The 23660-nt window shown below is 33.7% G+C and overlaps 1 protein-coding gene across 3 annotated transcripts in view; it reads right to left on the bottom strand.

Annotated features, from left to right (window-relative positions):
* The window catches only part of LOC149781001 (deleted in lung and esophageal cancer protein 1-like), a 122086-nt gene that overhangs the window by 55230 nt on the left and 43196 nt on the right, over positions 1-23660 (bottom strand). For all 3 annotated transcript variants that reach the window (XM_089938114.1, XM_089938116.1, XM_089938115.1), the window contains 11 exons: positions 21887-22026; positions 19196-19289; positions 18497-18627; positions 16893-17051; positions 14314-14456; positions 10405-10558; positions 9790-9900; positions 6612-6742; positions 6053-6244; positions 4230-4306; positions 3363-3514 (listed from right to left, as the gene is read on the bottom strand). In XM_089938114.1, the coding sequence (XP_089794240.1) occupies positions 3363-3514; positions 4230-4306; positions 6053-6244; positions 6612-6742; positions 9790-9900; positions 10405-10558; positions 14314-14456; positions 16893-17051; positions 18497-18627; positions 19196-19289; positions 21887-22026 (1484 nt within the window). The remainder of the gene's footprint in view (positions 1-3362; positions 3515-4229; positions 4307-6052; positions 6245-6611; positions 6743-9789; positions 9901-10404; positions 10559-14313; positions 14457-16892; positions 17052-18496; positions 18628-19195; positions 19290-21886; positions 22027-23660) is intronic.

Genomic DNA, 23660 nt, shown 5'->3' with positions numbered 1-23660 from the left:
CTTTGGTTCATGGTTATATCTTAAATATATTTAATAAGTATTGTGTGGCTGGCCTTTATCCAAAAGTAATGGTAGGAGTTGAGCCTACATGTCTAAAGTCATGTTGGATAAACATGTTTACTAGGTCTGAGTGTGAAATACAGCCTTGATTCTGGCCTTAAAATGTTCCAGAAACAAATTTTGTTTTTTTGCAGTCTGATGGAAATTTCCATTAAGATGACCCTCCTCCTGGTCCTTAGATTGTGTCTTGCATTTTTATCTTAAGGTCTGATTACATCAGAATTATTCATTCCACATCTTAATATCAGTCTTAGTGGAATCAATTTTATTTGAGTTCATTTGAAAGGATTGTATTTATTTAAATTATTCATTAGGATTACAAGTGCTCATTAATATTTTTTGGACTTTTTCAATTCAAGCACATTTCGGATTATATCATTGTGATACACCAAGATTGTTAGCACATCAACACTACTACAGGCTACTGGCATATCAACACATTCAAAATTGGAAATCTCAGAACATCATTGAAATTCATTTGGAATACTCCATACTTTTGGACTGTAACAGAGCTGTTACTGTAAGTTCTTTTTAAATTTTCACTCTGTATTCCAGGGAAGTAAATTATTTGTTGAATTTTACAAAACTTTTTGGTTTTCACTCTTTTCTATGATACAATTTAAGATCATACAATTGTAACATCTGGTGTGTGTGTGTGATTTGGATTTTTAACGTAGCTATAACAATTTTTCAGTCATATTGCTACGATGTCTGCAGTGTGACAGTTTATAGTGATGTATAGCACTGGGGCATCACGCCGCAGACATGTAGCTTGATGTCCCAGCCAGTCACATTATCCTGACACCAGGCCGACCAGTCCTAACACTAAACTCTTAATGCTGAGTGCCAAGCAAGGCAGCTGTTAGTACCATTTTTGTAAGTCTTTGGTATGACTTGGCCGGGGATCGAACCCGTGACCTCCTGCATCCAAGGCAGACACTCTAACCACTAGGCCACTGGAGTGATTGTAACATCAGGTACATTGGTTATTATCAAATCAATCACAAAGGATATTATGAAATCAAGCACAATGAATATTATCAAATTAGTCACAATGGATATTATCAAATCAGTCAAAAAGGATATCAGATCAGGCCAAAATGGAAATCATCAAATCAAGTACAATGAATATCATTAAATCAAGTACAATGGATATTATCAAATCAGGTACAATGGATATTATCAAATCAATTACAAAGGATATTATCAAATCAGTCACAAAGGATATTATCAAATCAGGCCAAAATGGATATCATCAAATCAAGTACAATGAATATCATTAAATCAAGTACAATGGATATTATCAAATCAGGTACAATGGATATCATCAGATCAGGTACAATGGATATCAACATATTAGGTATGATAGATATTATCAAATCAGGTACAATGGATATAATCAAATCAGGTACAATGGATATCATCAAACTGAGTACAATGCTTATTATCAAATTGGATTAGGTATAATAGATATCATCAAATCTGGTACAATGGATATCATCATATCAGGTATAATAGATATTATCAAATCAGGTACAATGAATTTCATCAAATCAGGTGCAGTGAATATTATCAGATCAGTCATAATGGATATTTGTAATAGTTAAATCACCAATAGCATCCTCAAAGTCTAATACAAGACAATTAGTGTCATTCTAACAGACATCCAAAATTGTGCCGGAAGACAATCAATGTACCATAATTGTCAGTGGTGAGCTGCATAGCCGGTCCTGATATCATAAAAGTTTAAACATTTCTGACAGTATAAACTTATGATTAATGTGCCATAATTGCAGCTCTCAAGTCACAAGGAGGGCCTTGACAAACCGATGACTTTTAGAATCAAATGATCATTGTTCCGCAACTGTTAGTGGCAGGTCAAAAGGAGGGCCTTGACATACCAATGGCTTATAGCATAAAATGATGAATGTGTCATAACTGTTATGTGGCAAGTCACAAGAAGGGCCTTGACATACCAATGGCTTATCATATAAAATGATCAATGTGTCATAACTGTTATGTGGCAAGTGACAAGGAGGGCCTTGACATATGAATGACTTATAGTATAAAATGATCAATGTGCCATAACTGTTATGTGGCAAGTCACAAGGACGGCCTTGACATACCAATGGCTTATAGCATAAAATGATGAATGTGTCATAACTGTTATGAGGCAAGTCACAAGGAGGTCCTTGACATACCAATGACTTATAGTATAAAATGATGAATGTGTCATAACTGTTTGTGGCAAGTCACAAGGAGGGCCTTGACATACCAAAGACTTATAGTATATAATGATCAATGTGTCATAACTGTTATGTGGCAAGTCAAAAGGACAGCATTGACATACCAATGACTTAAAGTATAAAATGATCAATGTGTCATAACTGTTATGTGGCAAGTCAAAAGGAGGGCCTTGATGTACCAAAGACTTATAGTATAAAATGATCAATGTGTCATAACTGTTATGTGGCAAGTCACAAGGATGGCCTTGACATACCAATGACTTATAGTATAAAATGATCAATGTGTCATAACTGTTTGTGGCAGGTCACAAGGAGGGCCTTGACATACCAATGACTTATAGTATAAAATGATCAATCTGTCATAACTGTTACGTGGCAAGTCACAAGGAGGGCCTTGACATACCAATGACTTATAGTATAAAATGGTCAATGTGTCATAACTGTTTGTGGCAAGTCAAAAGGAGAGCATTGACATACCAATGGCTTATAGTATAAAATGTTGAATGTGTCATAACTGTTACATGGCAAGTCACAAGGAGGGCCTTGATATACCAAGGACTTATAGTATAAAATGATCAATCTGTCATAGCTGTTATGTGGTACGTCAAAAGGAGGCCTTGACATACCAAGGTGTAATAATAATGAGCTCCATCATCATACACATTCTATTACAGGAGTTAAGATGATGGTGACACATTATTATCATTTCTGCACTTTTGTAAGAAATGGTGGCATTGTACAGTTCATCCTGTGTCTTCATGTGCAATGTCATACATCTCCGCTCCTACACTGTTTATGATAGAGATTTTAAACCTTTGGATATGGCTGGGTGTGGTCTGAAGATATGATTAATGTTTATAAAAATTCACCTGGGGTACAGCTTAGGGAACTGAGATACTTTCAAAGTGACTGACCGAAATGTAACTAAGAAATGCATGACATGTAGCTACATGTTTAATCATCATCATCATCATCATCATCATCATCATCATCATCATCATCATCATCATCATCTTTAAGATGACAGTTATCATCATCATTACATAAAACTCCTACCTTGCATATGACCTCATCAAAATACTCTCCCCACATATCACTGTAGGCAGTTATTTCAATGACCTCCTCCCCAAAGGGGGTCAGAATCCCACTGGCTGGCACTGGAACAAAGGCAAGCCCCTGCCCCTGTGTTAACATGGCCTGACACAAGTCTGGAAATATAGTATCTTATGTGACTGCCCACTGTATATGAAATTTACACAATTTAGGAAATACAGCATCTTACATGAGTGCCCATTTCATAAGTAATTTACATAATTTAGGAAATACATCAAACATGAGTGCCCATTACATATGAAATTACAAAATTTAGAAGTTGTATAATATCTCTAGGTTCTGTGAACTTTAGCTGTAAAAAATATGACCCAAAAAACAACCCAAAAATATTTTGCTTCTTTATAACTGAAAAGTGGCAATCTGGCAGCAAATAATATTGTAAAATATCAATTACAAAGAGAGAAACAGGGTCAGAGACAGTGAGAGAAAAAAAGGGAAATGGGATCTTTAAAATTATTAATGATGCTAAAATGGCAAAAACATCAAAATGTTGATCTATTATTATAATAAATACATACTGAGAAGTGTAATGTACAGGGGACTTGCCTATAACAGGACCATTTTATAATGAAGTGACTTATAGTGAGGCAATATATACAAGGGACTCTGTTCTGAGAAAATCCTTCCTTGTGTCATTTATTAAATAAAACTTTCAAAATAGTCATGTGTGTACTAAAATACTGATTATATTGGAATGCATATTTATAATGTGTACATATATATTTTGTAGATACAGTATATGTATGATGCTTAACATAATTATGATCAAAGAAATCTTTTGAGAAGATTAAAAACAGCATATTGATTTACCTGCATATGCCTTTGTTGCTGTTTTAGCCAGGGGATCAGCTAGATTGGGGGTCTTCCCCAATATAGTTCTTCTTAAACTGTAAATCATACAATGTATACAGGGGTCATAAGTGAAAAATTCTCCATCTATATAAAAATATTTCCACTACAGGTGAAACATAGGGGTCAATTATAGATGTTACTAACGAGTGCATTGCAAATGGCCAGGCTTACTAAAATTTGCTTTACAGAGGAACTTGAATTAGGAAACCAAAGGTAGGAAAAAGGCCATTCAGGAGCCATAACTCCTCTAAATGATGATGTGGAATCCTGGAAATTTGACTCACTCAAGATCTCAACAATGTTAAGGTGCAAGCTAAATTTGGTTTTCTAAATAAAATTATGATGAGCATCCAAACTCTACATGATGGACAAAAGGAGCCATAGCTCTTGTAAATGAGACAAAATCCAATAAAGGCATATCTGTGTTTAAAAGACAATTCTTGTGTCAATTTCCATCAAAATACATTGAACAGTTCTTGAGTTGTGCTGATTGTAAACAACATTCCAGGGTTCTGTCTGAAAAGAAGAAGTTGCTTAACAAGGGCCATAATTCTGTCCAAATGGAGTAGAAGAGTCTAAACTCATGAAAGGTATATGTATTAATATGAGACAATCTTGATACCAAAGTGTGTTGGAATATGTTGTATAGCTGAACATGAGTTAGACCAGTCATAAGCAGCATCCCAAGTAAAGAGATGAAGTTAATTGCCAAGGGCCACAACTCTATCCAAAATGGAACCGATGAGACAAAAACGCATAAAAGGCACAAATAGGTAAATCAGACAATTTACACATCAAACTGCATTAGAAAATGTTCAGTGGTTCCTTGATTCCTGGCTTCAAGGATATTGATGTTGCCATGGAGATTTAAAACTAATTGCAATAACTAGGTCAACATGCAACCTGAAAAGGCAAACTCACGTGCCAAATGGCATCCATTTACGTGCAGGGGTTGCATAGCAATGATGGTTACAAGAAGTGTGAATGGACAGACAGACAGGTAGACAGACAGAAAGGGTGATTACTGATGTAAGGTCCTGATGATACAAAGCTGATTCCCAAAATGCAACTGTACAATTCTGCTGTATAAATTGTATTAAACCAATGACCTTGGCCTTACTCCAGATGTGCACCTTTCAAAATATTGCAAGCTCCACTTGGTCATTTTCACTTCCTGAACTTCAGAGGTAAATTGTATAAAAAAGAGCTGATAACTTTTTTTTTACATTTTATATATTTGGTAATTCATTCATTGCACTTTCAGTAGCTGGTATTGTCTAGTCTGGCAAAGTTAATTTTCCCTATTTTAATAGCTACTATGGATAGTGTACTTTAGACTAATTCAGGATGATTTTTTTAGCACAAGGGAGCAGTCATTTTAGTTAGCAGTGTGCTTAGATCATGTACAATTTCCAAAAGTACAATACCCAAAGAAATATCATCCACATTACATTAATGTAGCATAGAGGTATGCCAACATTCTCTCCACTGTGCATGTTTTAAATGCAAACAACTTCACCTTACATACGTCACTCTCTCAAAAGTACATAATAACTGGTGAGTGCCCCCATTATATCATATATATGATTAACAGACTGGTACATGGATAATATCCCATATATGATAAACAGACTGGTACATGGATACTATCATATATATGATTAACAGACTGGTACACAGATAAGATCATATATAGGATTAACAGACTGGTATATGAATAATGTCACATATATGATTAATAGCCACTGCTTTTTGTTGATATTGCAAATAATTACATTTACCTTGTTATATCTCTCTGATTGGCATCTTTTGAAGGGGGTGTGGGTGGTTTTGTGAAGAAATTCTTCAAAGTCACAGAGAATGGAGCAGAAATGGCAGACTCATTCCTGATGTGAAGATACAGTCTAGATATAACACCAATATCCACATCTCCATAGTAAAGTTTTACTTGCATTTCCCCTGATGTACCTTTGCTGAAATTAAATCCATGTAATATGAAAGTTTATGGCAAAACTCTTTAGTTTACATGACTCTAATTAGCTTTAATGTAACTTTACTTCAAAGCGGCACATGCAACCATGATCACATAAACATAATGCACTGATGAATTATGTTCAACCAGGTATTTACAGATCTGACACTGATTTGAAAAATTAGGAAAATGCTAAGAATACACAAAATAATGCAAACATTATAATCACAGCAAGGTAAACATAAACCTGTACATACCAATTTAATCTGAATGGCCAAAATTCCTCCTTAATGGAGACATTTTATCCTAAATGACCTTTGCCCTTGGCACTTTAATTTAGAAGTCAAAGTATGAATAGGTTCACAAACCTTTCCTGGCTTCCATCTCGTGACACTGAGTAGGTAACTCCAAGACCCTTGACATCACAAAATAAGGCCAAATACAGGGGTTTGTCGAGCCCTTCAATATAGCATGGGATTCGCAGCTCTGAAAATTCACCCTAAAAGTAATTAAGAAAGAGGCTGTAATGGGCTTGATATTGCTCACTTAGCTTGTATAACTTAACAGTTGACAATTTCACTTAACAGGTTTATGTAGTACTGTAAGAACATTACTTGATGTAAATTATCTTTCACCCTTGTGTGTTGAGTAGGTTTTACCTGTTTGACTATTGCCTGAAAAGAATATTTCCAAAGATAATTAATATGCATAGCAAACTCTTCCATGATCTTGATGATGTAAACTAATTTACAAATCAAGTTAATCAGACGATTGATCATATCATAATAATGCATGGACCTCACTCATTGTCAAACCTATCTGAGCTGTTGATGATATAAACTTATATTCCCTGTCAGACCAAAATCAGATCTGAAATATGGCCTCCAAAGACTTTTCATGAAGTTTGGGAGGACTTCTAAAAGTTTTCAATGAACTTTCTCCATAAATTATCCTTGCATAAATGTGCACAAAAGCGGAAAAGAAACAATAATTAGCATGCCCTTATGGCAAAAGGGTGCAACTACAGTGTGAACCCGCTCTAGCACGTTTCATTATATCAAGAATTTGGATATGACATAATCATTATTTGGCTCCCTAAATTTATATTAATACATGTATTTGATTTGAACAAGAATTTTTGCCAATGTCACAAATTGCAATTTTGTTTCCTTATTGGTGACAAAATATGCCATCTGACGATTTAAAAAAAACAAACTTGTATATACAATCTTGAGTTTGTAGTAGAGAAATTCAGAGACACCATGAAAGGAAGCTGCAAACTTGATATAAAATACACTGGAATCTATTTATATACAAACAAATTGTTTGTTCATACTGACAAACCATCTAAATAGTGTACTATTATATCATAATCCACTTATGCTGACATCAGGCCTGAGTACTGTATACTGTAATACACTTCAAAAGTCATGCTACTGGGACTAGCTACCATAGATCCACCTCTGAAGGCAGTAACAGTAACTACTACAATTGACCAATGGATGGCTAATTCTGTTTTTTTTTTTAAATTTACTCAGAAAAAATTAGTTTTGCTGAAACTTCAAAGAAAACATTACCTGTGAAGCAGTGATATCATTCTTTATAAATACTAAGCAAGTATTAAAAAGATCAGTCTCAAACAACGCTCTACAATTTGTTTATGTTGCTGCTGCAATAAGAAATGGGCGTTATTGATCTGCTAAAGAAAGCTGACTACGATCTTCAATAAAAATAAAGAACCTTTCTTCAAAGGACATCAGCACCAAACTTAAATGAAAGCAATGGAATCTGATGGATTGTTGCATTTTCCAAAGCAACTGGAACACTTTTATTGTGCTGTGAACACTTCCTGTTTGCAGGAAAAAGTTTTTGCTTGTGATCACTACCTATGGCTGCATAAAATGCAAAATTAAATTTCCAATCTTTTGAACCCATATACATCTGACCATCAAGTCACCTGAAGATGGGGTATCTTGCAAATATGTTTTTTAAACTTTTTAGTTTGTTCATATTTTCATTTCCCCATGAATAGCCTCATGCCTTGGGTAACCTTGGCAAGAAGATAGCTATCTCCAGTCGACCAAAATATAGGCCAGTTTAAGTACATGTATATGTAAACAAATATAGCGATGTACTACTGGCAACAATGTCATAGTGAATTGTTTAGTGATATTCCGATAAAGATTCAATGAAGGCTACCATTTTTATACCAGTCTATTTATATACGTGTTATTTTTTTCTAATGGGATGTGACTGATACGTGAATTTAAAACATGTCATCTATTCTCGAATTCATGGATTATTCATATACATGTACAGAATTTAAATGATTATGAATTGTACATTACAAATGTAAGTTGTCAATATATAAGTTATTTCAGACTAGTTTGTCTTCATTTAATCTAAAGTACATATTGTTTGCACCCACTTTTATTACCCCACTGCCCTTGACCATTTTTTAGGTACATACATCATTTTCTTCAGCTAACTGTCTTGGTTGGTTATAACACAACTCAATCTATAACACAGTCAGGTTTATGAATCCCAGCCATGTTACAGTGGGGTCACACTGGTAACTGTGGTAACTAATCATGATGTGTGTCATTTCAACCATCAATTTTTATCTAATTTTATATATTTATCTGATGAATATTTTGGGAAAATATGTTTACAACAAAATTTCTTATTAAAAACATGGTATCTTTTTATTAAGTTTTAACAATTCCTTTTCCATTCAAATAACTTCACTCTTTTTGTCTTCAACAAATGCAGAGAGTAAAACATACTCTTTCAGATTCAAGGAGTTTTCAAGACAACGCTTCAAATTCAATGATTTTTCAAGGTTGTATGAACCATGCAAGATCAGCCAATCAGATGCAAGAACAGTCAACATTGAGTGGATCTCACTCATTACTGAGCTCATCCATGGGCTTGATGACATAAGCCTACATTCCAAGTTTGATCAAATCAAGATCAGAACTATGGCCTTCAGTGCAATAACGAGCAGTTGTTTACAGACGGATGGATGGACAGACAACAGTTGTATAAATCAGCAGCAAAATAAACCAAATACATGCAGATACACTCTATAACTATTATCTTATTTCAACTTGATGATAATGTAATCCAACCAAATTAAAGTCCATCACATAAAAGTATAGAAATATTACAAAGACTGAGTAGGAATGAAGGCAAGATTCAAAATTAGCAACTATCAAACACACCAATCCAAGTTTCTGTTTGATACCAAAAGTCACGGACAAGATGAAAAGACTGTAGATAAGAACAAGAAACTTGTAAAACTTACTGATATGTGGGTGTCATGTAATCTACTTACTGTTGTGTGGATGTCATGTAATCTACTTCCTATATTCTGGCCATGGTTCCAAAATCTACTAGTTGCAAAAGCAGGTTAATTTGAACTGCAAGGGAACTGTTTGCTATGTACCAATCTATATTCCTATATTCTGGCCCTAGTACCAAAATCTACTTGACAGTTGCAAAAGCAGGTTACTTTGAACTGCATGGGAACTGTTTGCTACGTACCACTCTTTTGCTTGTAAAGTTAATGGCTATCTGTCTCTCCTCATGGGGGTTGAGAGTCCCTTTCTTCTGGGCAATATCAATGTAGCAATCTTTGGCATCATCTCCCTCAACCTATATCAAAACAATACTTAATTTCTTAAAATGTTTGCCTCAAGATTTTGATTTAGAAAATCATAAACAATTTCTATGGTCCACTTAAAAGATACAATATAATTCAAATAGTCACCATTTAAAATCTTTAACTTTTGGAGCTCCTCTACTTCATCATCATCTTTTTCTTCTTCTTCATTATTACTACCACAATCATCATCATTCATCATTATCATTACTATTTTCATCTGTCATCATCACTGCTGTTGTAATCAGCAGCAGCAGCAGCAACAGCATCACACCACCAATATCACTACTGTTTTCAATGTTATCATCATCATCATCATCGTTGTCTTTGTTTTTGTTGTCGTCGTCATCATCATCATCATCATCATCATCATCATCATCATCATCATCATCATCAGCCCTACCTGTCCAAGCTCATCATCACCATCATCATCATCATCAGTCCTACCTGTCCACACTCATCATCATCATCATCATCATCATCATCATCAGACTTACCTGTCCAAACTCATATCTAGTAAGCAGCAGTGTCTGATTAAGCAGCTTCGCTATTGTGACTCTAGGAACATCCTTGTAGACTTCTGCCATATTCAGCTCACACATCATGAAACAAACTTGAGGCATTTGAACCTCTCCATATACTCCTATATGGCTGAAAATGAGAGAAATATCAAAAGTTTATGGTTTTACAGAGTCCTCCATATTACTAATATTCAATCTAAAATCCAAAGAAAAATATGAGAATAGTTAGTAAATTTTTTTACATATAACCTGTAATACCTATCTCATAGATTCAAACCTGCTAATTCTTCATTATCTCATGATAAAAAACACATTTCTGACTTTCTGCCCAACCCCACTAACCACCTCAATGACAAAATTTGTAATACATGAATTCTCTAAACAATGCCTCACAAAGAACTGGGGGCATGGGACAGGGACATAAGTAGTGAATTTTTCAATCACTTCCATGATAGTCGCCATGGAACAAATATCCTAATTTGGGAAGGTTTCAGAGCTTGTTACTGCCATCCGGAAGATATTAACAAGTTGTAAACAGTTTTAATTGCACAATTTATCTAGTAGAATGTACAACTGCTGAAATGATATCCTGCTGACAAGCAAGGAAAAATGTCCAGGTTAAGTAAGTTTTATTGTAGTTAACAGCACCTATCTAGAACACTGAACTGAAAAAAGATTAATTGTATCTGTACTAGATTGTGGGCATTGCAGAAACAGAAAGTCTAATACAAAACAGCATTAACAGAGCTATGGTTACAAAAGCACCTGGCATGCTGTAATAGTTTTGATCATCATTTATTGTGTAAAGGCCTGAACAGTGTTTTTTTGTTATTTTAATTAATAAATAATATCTCAATTTTTCCCTTAAATTAAAAAATCTCAACAAAAAAGAGCTATTAGATCTGATTATGGATATTAACTCACACTTTTTATTATATATTTTTATTGATTTGGGGCCCCAGGCACAGATCCCCAATTTGACTACAAAATGCCCCATGTGACAGGCTTCCCACCCCCAAATGGTTTTAAAAGTTGACAGATATGTGAATATCATAAGCTTCACAAGCATAAGACTTAGAAATAAATTATTAAAACCCATACCACATCTGAATATTGACACACGCCTCAATAAACACTCAACCTTCATTTATTCAAAAATCATGTCTGTGAGAGGAAAGCAATTGCTCAAATCTGCTTGAAACATTCATATTTTCTTGGAATCTAACCCAACCCGTTTTATTGGGCACAACCAAATTAGGAGAGACTGTACCTCCGCAGTGAAAAACACGGATGACGGTTGCTAACTCTTTTACAGTAAGTGATTTGACAGATATATGGCATGTTTCAGCACTTTGACAGATATATAGCATGTTTCAGTACTTTGACAGATATATGGCATATTTCAGTACTTTGACAGATATATGGCATATTTCAGCACTTGGACAAATATATGACATGTTTCAGTACTTTGACAGATATATGGCATATTTCAGTACTCTGACAGATACATGGCATATTTCAGCACTTTAAAGAAATAAATCTAGACAATAAGACAAAAATATGACTAACCTTTATGATCTCTGTTGCCTTATATTATCACTCTGTATTTTGACTAAGATTACTGTCCTCTATTATCAATTTGTATTTTGATTAAAATCACTACCCTCACTTATCACTCTTTATTTTGATTAAGATCACTACCTTCTATTATCACTCTTTCTTTTGATTAAAATCACTCCCTCTATCATCACTGTATTTGGATTAAGATCACTGTCCTCTATTATCACTCTGTGTTTTGATCAAGGTTAATGTCCTCTATTATCACTCTGTATTTTGATTAAGATTACTGTCTTCTATTATCACTCTGTATTTTGATGAAGATCACTACCCTCTATTATCACTCTGTATGTTGATCAAGGTTACTGCCCTCCATTATCACTCTGTATTTTGATGATCACTACCCTCTATTATCACTCTGTATTTTGATGATCACTACCTTCTATTATCATTCTGTATTTTGATTAAGATCACTACCCTCTATTATCACTCTTGTATTTTGATTAAGATTACTGTCCTCTATTATCGCTCTGTATTTTGATGAAGATCACTACCCTCTATTATCACTCTGTATTTTGATCAAGGTTAATGTTCTCTATTATCACTCTGTATTTTGATGAAGATCACTACCCTCTATTATCACTCTGTATTTTGATCAAGGTTACTGCCCTCTATTATCACTCTTGTAATTTGATTAAGATTACTGTCCTCTATTTTCACTCTGTATTTTGATCAAGATTACTGCCCTCTATTACCACTCTGTATTTCGATCAAGGTTACTGTCCTCTATTATCACTATGTATTTCGATCAAGATTACTGCCCTCTATTTTCAATGTATTATGATTACGGTTACTGTCCTCTATTTTCACTCTGTATTTCGATCAAGATTACTGCCCTCTATTTTCAATGTATTATGATTAAGGTTACTGTCCTCTATTTTCACTCTGTATTTCGATCAAGATTACTGCCCTCTATTTTCAATGTATTATGATTAAGATTACTGTCTTCTATTATCACTCTGTATTTTGATTAAGATCACTACCCTCTATTATCACTCTGTAGTTTGATGAAGATTACCATCCTCTATTATCACTCTGTATTTTGATTAAAATTACTACCCTCTATTATCACTCTGTATTTTGATTAAGATCACTACCCTCTATTATCACTCTGTATTTTGATTAAAATCACTCCTTCTATCATCACTGTATTTGGATTAAGATCACAGTCCTCTATTATCACTCTGTATTTTGATTAAAATTACTACCCTCTATTATCACTCTGTATTTTGATTAAGATCACTACCCTCTATTATCACTCTGTATTTTGATTAAAATCACTCCTTCTATCATCACTGTATTTGGATTAAGATCACCGTCCTCTATTATCACTCTGTATTTTGATCAAGATTACTGCCCTCTATTTTCAAAGTATTATGATTAAGATCACTACCCTCTATTATCACTCTGTATTTTGATTAAGATCACTACCCTCTATTATCATTGTATTTTGATTAACATTACTGCCTTCTGTTGTCACTCTGTATTTTGATTAAGATCACTACCCTCTATTATCACTCTGTATTTTGATTAAGATCACTCCCTCTATTATCACTCTGTATTTTGATTAAGATCACTCCCTCTATTATCACTCTGTATTTTGATTAAGATCACTACCCTCTATTATCACTCTGTATTTTGATTAGGATTGCTCCCTCCATTATCACTATATTTTAATTCAGATTATCTTAGCAGCTAAGAAGGTTTTAAATGCAAGCTATAGTGGTGAAATAGCAAGGAAGACAACTGAAGTTTACTTTTGATACATCATTACCTATTGATTTACACTCTCATATATCTAAAAAAAAACAGTCTATATTATGTCATTTCAAAGTCAATTCAACACTGAAACTGCATTAAAATCAAATTCCTCAAGTTCATGTCATGATTATTTCTTGCCCTATATTTCTTTAAATCCTAAAATATGCTGAATCAGCAAAACCTATAGTATGTACATACATGGAAAATATTTAAGATATTGTTGTTGACATATACTTCTAATGTTGATCTTTAACTAAATAAAAGTTACCCAAATTATAAGTTTCTAAGTGCACAGTGCCAGTATCACCGTGAATATAGTAATTCCATTCAAAATTAATAGTTCCTTGGAGCAAATAACTACACTATATAAAGAGTGCAAATAGATTATGAATATTTTGTGTTTCTTAGAACTGGTTGTGAAGAGAGGGACTAGTGAACTTAAATTCACAAACTGAAGAAAACAAACTAGCCCTGGCTTGTTTATGATTCCCTACTGCTATAACCTACCATTCATTTCCATCCTCCACACTGACTTCTACGACAGTTTTCACAGACTTGACTGAAGTGGGCTTGAACGTCATCTTGATCTTCTTCCTCTCTAAAGGCTTCAGCTCCCCTTCAGCAGGCTCAAATTTAAAGTCGCTTTCAGCCTGTCGATAAGATTTAACTGGTAAACCCTTTTTAAGGCAATTAAATTTATACATTGTTGAATCTTTGAAAATTTCAGTTCTGAACTAATTAAAATGTTTTATTTCTGTCATTATAAAATTTACTTATAGTCTTCTTTGTGTGACATCCATTTAAACCAATGACTGAATTTATATCTTGCCATCAAAAGGAAATGTTTACTAATAATATAAAGGGTAAGCAAGGATGATATATGAATGGAACTTGGGATGTAAAAGATCCATCTTGCTTGACTCATCTATGGTTTTAAAGTGAAGATATGGATGAAGTGGCAGACTGAAGTGGTAATCCTTTAGCTACCTTCCTTCTAACTTCCTGAACTGTTTTCCACAAACAGCAATAGTAAGTCAAATGGAGTCATCCTTAAGGACTCACGGTACTAATTCAACTCCAATAGTAAACATATGGAAACACTGTCACATTCAAAATTCAATAACTTAAAATTTCTGGGTGCTGATGATGAGACCTATAATTCTCCATGCACATATAACCTTGGTGCAAACTTAAGTGTGGAGAACACCACATGAGCCGCAGCATTTTGTTTATCTACATGTGCATGAAACACATGATATTGATTCTGCACCAAATGAATCAGGTGCTACTTTCATTATTGAGTGCTCCTAAGTCAAGCCTGTAAAAATACTAAAATTGCATCAATAGAATTTGTTCCATATTTTTTTAAAATTACATATAGGATAAACTCTCAAAAGATATTTTTACCAAAATTTTAATTTTCATTATTAACCAATTATGGACCACCAAACCTGTATATACTCTATTATTTGTTCACCCATTTCTAGACTGGTTCACAGTTCTTCCGTATAATTAGTACCATGTGTCCTTAAAGTGTGTTGTGGCAAAATATTAAGATAAAGATTGGCAGAGGCAGTCAATGCATTTACAACTGAATGATAGGCTGCCCATTTCATGACCTAAGCAAATCAGGCCATCACCTTCTAGGTATGTTGGTTGACCAATTTTTCCGCCAATCAGGAATTGGCCAAGGAGGCCAAATTCAAGATCAAAGACAAGGCAACAATGTTCCAAACCTGCTTCAATATGGCAAGAAACACATTTGTATCCATTATATAAAAAAAGTGGAACAGACATGTTGACTGCCACTAAATTTATATATAATGCCAGGAGTTCAGTAGGATAGGCAATGGAATGTGTCTTGCACTAGCGCAATCAAAATGTCACTTGTGCTTGAATCTCAGAAAAGAAAGCCTTATCATTCCCCAAGTCATGGATATATCCAGACAGCCTACTGTTAAACTCCCTTACTCTTTTTTACTGGGGAAGCAGCCGAAAGGATGGAGACTTCTTCATCATCTATGTCAACCAATCCTTTGACTTTATAACCACGTGTGGTGGTAAGGAGTGGAGGGCATTTCAAAGCTGTTACTACCTGGTACATCTCCTTGATAACTAAACTCCATCCTTTTAGTAAGATCCCCCTGACTGAAATGGTTGGACTGGCAACTGGTTGGATGATCACAGACAGATCCAGATGGCAATATGATAGTAAAATATTAATTTGTCAGATCTGTTAAAAAAACCTGGACTTATATGTCTGAAGGCCATGCTGACAGATGCAGGGTAACTTATGCTACTGGAGCTGCCTAAAAATGGGTATACACTCCCAGATCATATCATAATTACTTGTAGGAATTTAAAATATGCATTGCTGTCACCTTATTTCTATGCCTTGGTAAACTTTTGAAAATCCATAGTCCATACACTCTTTGACCATATGGCACACACTGCATGGTACTCATGGAGTACTCTTTGTACATGCAAGACAAAACTCATTGGTCTCTTCCTTGGCCTTTAACTTGTTGCATTTATTATATTTTGCCAATAGGTGGAAACAACAAAATAAAGCAAACACAACACAAATTTATAAATTAATGATGCACCTGTCACAAAGGGCAAGCAAGCAATAGGCATGAGACCATGAATAACAACATACATGAAACACAGTGTGTTGCACAATGTTGTCTAAAACTGAAAAATGTCAAAGAAGTGAAAAATATCACAAATATTTGTAAAATTATGAAAAGCCATCTTTACCACCTGATTAGGAATGAATATTAATCCAATAAAATCCACAATCCTGCATGGATACTTGAATTTAACACAAAATAACTTGGACTGACAGGAGGTGTCTCATACATTAATATTGTATTGAAACCCTACTTAAAAAGAAGTGACACAGAGAGGTAAGGGGAGGTAATGTGCAAGAGTTTTTGCCCTTTCCCCATATGAAAAAGACAAAAAATATATATTTTGACCTTCAGTAGTGCTTGATTCAGGAGGTAGCCGGCTTATATCCCCAATGTTAATGTGTTCAGGGAATGGATTCAAAGGATAAATAAACCTTCACCAAAAATACAAACCATGGGATCCTCTGAGGTTGACAGCTCTGGACTTTCCCGGACAATCCATTTAGATATCATCTGAGCCATGTTACACAAAGTTATTTCCCTTGAAACTTGGTCCCCAAACCGAATCAAACCCAGATTTATGTCTGGTTCCTCAATGCTCACTTCAGGACCCTACAAAAGTTAAAAAGTATTTTGTTGATACCCAAGACAAGACACAAAATATTTTATTATTTCTGCATCCATACCCAATACAATTCTATGAAAATTAGATGAAATGAATAACAAAGTAACTAATCTTATCCTAGTTTGAAAGTATATGTATATCCAATTACTGCAGTTCCCACACTAAATACAGTGGTGTACCTAGGATGATCTACCAAACAACTCTTTCTGTATCTCTTATAACTATGAAGATATTGGGATCTGTCAAATGAAGAGGAACATAGCTGGTTTTTGGTGGGTACATGTCACATATATTTTTAAAGAATTTGCACAAGTTTTGAGTTTAAAACTGATGTTTAATCAAGTCTGTATATTTCAGGGGACATTTTAACTGAGTTCTCTTTAAGAAATAAAGGCATTAGTGGGATGATGAAAGCACTTAGTACAGTAGTCTCTCATTATAATGCCGTTCTAGGAAGGTATATAATATACATTATAGTGAGAACTCCTTATAATGGAATAGAGTATATCACCTTATGGCAAGAACACCTTGTTTATATGATACAGTAATCCCCTATTACAATGCTATCCGTGGGAGCCATAGAGTATACCATAACCTTATAATGAGACCACCTTATAATGCAGTACATGATATAGTACTCCCTCATTATAACACTGACCACTGGAGTCATATAATATACTGCCTTACAGTGAGACCAACTTATAATGAAGTACAACCCAAAATATATATAATTTCACTGTTACATTATAAAACTGGATTCATGACCATCCTGGACAACCAATCCTGGGTTTCTGGGCCATCTATTTTGAAAATGGCTACAATTGCATTAGATAATAATACTAATAATAATAAAGAGGATTTTGTATAGTGCCTAATGTTTAGAAGCTCTAAGTGCTTTACAACATTAGACAACACCTATAAGATAAAAAACATATAATTATATGATTACAAAAACAAACAACATGAAATTAGGAAACATTAAAAAAAAATTAAAAAATTAAAAAATAAATAAAAAGTTTGTTCTTGCAGATACCTATTCCATTATTGACAGAATAGAAAACTGCCTTACTGTTGCCTGCATTTGTAGGCAATTCAAATACACTCACACAGAAGAAGCCAAGAATGTTATATCAGAGTTGATTTGATGATACAGTTTGGTACAAAATGTGGGTGGGATGAATTCCATCAAGAAATATAACCCATGACTCAAACTCAACCCTGGATTGTGTTTTTCAGGAATGTAAAAAGATCAGTTTCTAAAATTGGCAAACTGTAAATTCTGTTCCTCCTGTTTTAGAATGAAGTTAATATACAATCTGTAATAAAATCACATTGACAAATTCAGACAAATCTTGATGACACGTTCAATGAAAACTTTATTTCTCTGTTTGTGTCAGCACATAATGAACTGAAATATCTTCATTGATATTACCTTGAATTCACACTCCACATGCAAATGAAGTGGTTCATCCATATTCATGACATAACAGTAGAGGGTGTGGTCAATTTTTCCAGGCTCCACCCCAGTGACACTCAGCTCCATATCCATAGCCATTCCAGGATCTGCATAATGATTTGATTGGTGGCTTTCTTTTTACATATTTAATGTTGAAATACTTTCAACTACTGACAGCAGAATGATATACAAAGTGAAACAAATAATTTAAAATAATTTGAATTATCATATGCTCTGATGTGAAATACTCAAATCCCACTGGTGTGGGATAAGAAAATTTGCAGCCAAAGGTAAAATTTTGTAAGCAAGAATGAAACTTTTCCATGAGTTGACCATATGTATATTCACAGACTATGGTTAATGATTTTGATAATATTACATAGCTACAAGTAATTATATGAAATAGTAACATATATATTGACCCGATATAAAAAAAGATATATTACTATACACCAATTAACTGTGAATAGATAAGTACATTCATAATTAATGATTCTATTTTAAGAAAGAAAAATAATTTTGAAATGGATTTTTAGTGAACAAGTCCCATCCGACAGTAGGCTGTCTTTTTGTCACATGATGTCTGGCTTATTATTATTTCCTTTATAGATCATATTTTAAAAAAAAATAAAATTACTTTATAATTATATACCAAGCATATACATGTCAACTCACCTAGCTCTCCAAATGGTGGCTCCACCTCCAATATATATTTGTCAGTAAATGGTTCCCACTGGAAGGTGATTGTTGACCTGCTATGGTTAGCCATCTGAGAAAGTATGAAAATCAGTTTAGAAATCTAAATAAATCTAAATCTAGACAATTTACCACGATTTATATAATTCTCCTTTCATATGATTCTTACATGTGGTACATTAATAAATGCTACTTTTCATCCTATAACTAAATACAATATGTAGAAAAACATGCGTATTCTTGAAAGTAGGTCACAATGACATACTTTAAAGGCAATGAATGACCATTTTCAGCATGTTGGGTGCATTTTTATGTCTCCAAGATAAAGCTATTACAAAAATTGAATGAGAAGCAGTTCAATGTGATCTACTTATATTGTAGGACTGCACAGAAAAATGCCTTCATCTAGTTTAACTGACTTGTGTGACAACCTTATAAATGGAGCTAAAACTTATACAATCACCTGTATACAAAAATGTGAGTCATTCAGACCTACTTGTGCAGTAATGAATTGTGCTTTGAGGATAAAAGCAGCAATTAAGTTTCATAACTTCTCATTTGAGACTGTCCATTGACTACATATTTTATATTTAACATTCACAGCAAGATTTATGATCTTGAAACTAGTTATATTTACATTTCTATCTCATGGTTTTTATTGTTATATGTGTTTGACTCCAAAACTGAGCTCATATGATTTTTCACAACATATTCAATTAGTAATCAAACAAATCATTAAGTCAAGTTACTGAACAGTGGAAAATAATTGACAGGTATTTTTGGATCAAATTTAGCCACTCATACTTGAAGAAAGAACAATGAAAAGCGCAAAGTTTTCACATCTTTTGTGAAGAAAATGATGAACAAGCTAGTCTTTTACTGGTGAAAACCTTCAATTAACTTTGACTTTCTTTGATGATGAATTCATCTTTTAAGTTAAAATCTTAGTAAAATTTCACACATTTATTATCATAATGTTAACTTAGAATGTTTTGACCTTTTTCAGTCTATCTGAGAATTCAGAACTTTCAATGGAATGCCATAAACTGAAGCATATATTACTATTGTCGATAGTGTAGTGAATATATGGGTAATTTGGTCAATCATGGAAGGATCTCAATGAACAATCACATGAATATATTAGCAATCTGGCCAATCAGGGAAGGATCTCAATGAACAATCACATGAATATATCAGCAATTTGGCCAATCAGGGAAGGATCTCAATGACCAATCACATGAATATATTAGCAATTTGGCCAATCAGGGATGGATCACAATGACCAATCACATGAATATATTAGCAATTTGGCCAATCATGGAAGGATCTCAATGACTAATCACATGAATATATTAGCAATTTGGCCAATCATTACTCCTAGTCTGCTAAATGATTATTTTCAAAAGAAGTGAGGTCTTGGCTTAATGCCTTCACTGACTGTTCAAGGGCTGAGTTTTGTTTACTGGTTTTTAAATAAGAAGAAAGAATGCAAACAAAGTGACAAATAAAAGGATAAATAACATTTGTAACTAATATTTTTCATATTAAAGATTTCAATATGGGTTTGTCATAAAAAATGTGTCTATATTCAAGTAGGAATAAACTGTACCAGACCCATAATTTTAGAGCTCACAAATCTAAACTGGTGTGCCCAACAAAGTTAAATTGAGTTTTTCATATTTAGCCAATGTTTGTTCCTTACAAACCCATTTCAATGAATGCAGTGAATGGATCAGCCATTTCAAAAAAGAAAAAAAAAAAACAACTATGAAATAAATTCAACTCACTATTTCTAAATAATCTATATAAGGGCATTAAATTGTGCAATTAGAAAACCGGGAACCTGCTGTTGATTAACCCTAACACGGAAATAGTATCTTAGCACATAGTATATCAGCACTACAAAATAAGGTATGGATGAATAATGATGAAGTCTTCAACACAGTAATCACAGACAGCCCTGCTTTGTAAATGTCCCAATATTTTACCTTCGATTGTGCTATACCTACATTTTGTAAGGAACATATTTTAATTCACAAAACATACATGAGTGTATACCAACACAATCATTTTTATATTTAGATAGAAATTTTCATTGGAAAGTAAATAAAGGTTGGGGGAGGGGAGTGGGCTAACATAGTGAACAGTTAGTAACAAATTGTATTCTGCCCATCCACACAAATGAATGACATGATGAAATTCCAATCCCAAAGTCTTATGTATGTTATTACTTATATGTATTATTTATACACCAATATAATGTCAAGGATAACTGAACTGTTGCAATTCTGCATATTGCCGACAACTCCTGCGTCTGAATCAAATGTGAGATATCACGGGTTCAAAACCCTGGAAAAGTCATACCAAAGACTTATAAAAATGGTACTAACAACTGCCTTTTGGGCGCTCAGCATGGAACATCAAGCTACATGTCTGTGGTACAATGCCCCAGTGCTTGACATCACTATAAACTGCTACACTGTAGACATTATAGCGATATGACTGAAACAATAGTTAAAACTATGTTAAAAATTCAAATCACACAAACACAAACTTGGAGCACTATAAGGGTTCAATCAAACTAATGAAATCCCCAGAAGATAGGCAATGCTTTATCAAGTATTGGCTATTTTTTGTATATTGTGTATTTAATTTCTGAAGCAAACTAACCGTAATCATTTTCTTGAGAGAGGATCCAACGAGATTGGGGCCTGTTATATACACAGCATAAGGGTGTATAACCACATTTAAAGGAACACTATGACCTTTGACTTCTACCTCAAGGGCTGTGAAATCCTTCAACTGGAAAACTGAAGAAAAAAGCATGAAAATGTATTCAAAGACCATAACAAACAGTATTGTACTAAATGAAAAATGTATCTTCTACATGACAGTTTAATGTAATTATAAGTTTTGCAAATTTGAAAATGTGACAAACTTACAACATAATCTTTATCCAAATTAATACTGGACTTTTGTCATATTCTATCATGCATCAAGTCTTAACAGGAGACAATGTTTAGCAAATTTGTAAAATCGTTTATATGTAATGGTGTTTAACAGTACCTCAGCATAAATATCATTTGAATTCTAATCTTTAGCAACATAAACCCTTCCAAACAAAAGGAAACATTAAGTATTACAATATTAACACATTAACCCCTTGGAGTTTTTTGTCGTTTTTGCCTGAAAATCGAGTAGGAAACACATTTTGAAAGGTATTTCTGAATGCATCCGAAAACACTAAATCCCAGGTGATCTTTCAATAATATACTGCCTGGTTGTGTTAGAAACATCATTTTCCATTGGCTATTTGGCTTGTGCATGATCAAAAGGGTAAAATTTGGATTATTTTTTTTTATTTTTTGCTAAACGGAGCCATTATTTTTGTACCGAGACCACTCTTTATTCCAAATGTCCATCTTATCCTATTTTTTGCAAAGGTTCATCTGTCTGTTTGCAGTTCATGCCAGTTTGCCTTAGATCTGAGACCAAAAAGTCTAAAATCCGGACACAAAATTGGATCCCAGCCATGGGCCAATTTTGGATAGAAAAAAATTGATTTTTCCATCTGTAATTTGTAGTGTAACTAGAAATTCCAGATTATTTGGTATCATTGTAGAGCTACATCATCTATTTTTCTATAATACCACCCACTTTAGTGTAACATGCATGACCATGACACTACAGAGCTCAGCAGTAGGCTACTACCTCCTGCCACGTTAACTCGTTGCTAGGGGTTAATGTGTTAAAGATAAAAGGTAAAGATGTTAAAATTATGTACAATGTCTCCACACACAAAAAATTTTAAAGGCAAAAAATATAAAAATGTTCAAATATATGGTTAATTTTTTATATATAACCAACATAATTGATTAAATTGCAAACTTTGACCTGTGCAATTTTCAGACTTGTGTAAGAAAGAATAAATTCAAACTTTAAACATTTATTATATTTATCAGGTTTTATATTTCAAAGTAAACAAAATTAAATTACCACAAAGTATCTTAACGAGTGACTGATTTCATTAAAAATAGTAATCATCGGCATAAATCTGTAAATGACTTTGGAAGAAAAAGTTGCAAATTCTTCATGGCCATTATAGGCTAATATTATCAGTGCTTCTTTCTTTCATTCATAAAATAACTTAAATTATGTTTATAAATTTGGCAAATTTAAACATAAATAAAATTCAAAGTTTTCTGTCAATGCCAGTATTACCTGTATAATGTCCCCTCCCTCTATGAATCCTAGTAATCTATACAAACCCTTATACCATATATCCTTGCTTATAAAGTCAAGACCAAATGCAAGCTGCACAAACCCAGATCTGCAATTGAATAATATACCAGAAGATCTGGGTCAATGCCTTTTGTAATTTGTCAAACAAATAACATATATCCTGATCTATCAGCATATTATGCAGCTGCAGATAAGGGGCTAT

Source organism: Sinohyriopsis cumingii, chromosome 16 (genome assembly GCF_028554795.1).
Source record: "Sinohyriopsis cumingii isolate HCF-2022 chromosome 16, ASM2855479v2, whole genome shotgun sequence".
Lineage (NCBI taxonomy): Eukaryota > Metazoa > Mollusca > Bivalvia > Unionida > Unionidae > Sinohyriopsis > Sinohyriopsis cumingii.
Note: the sequence above shows the minus strand (reverse complement) of the source record. Positions and strands in the feature narration are given on the sequence as shown.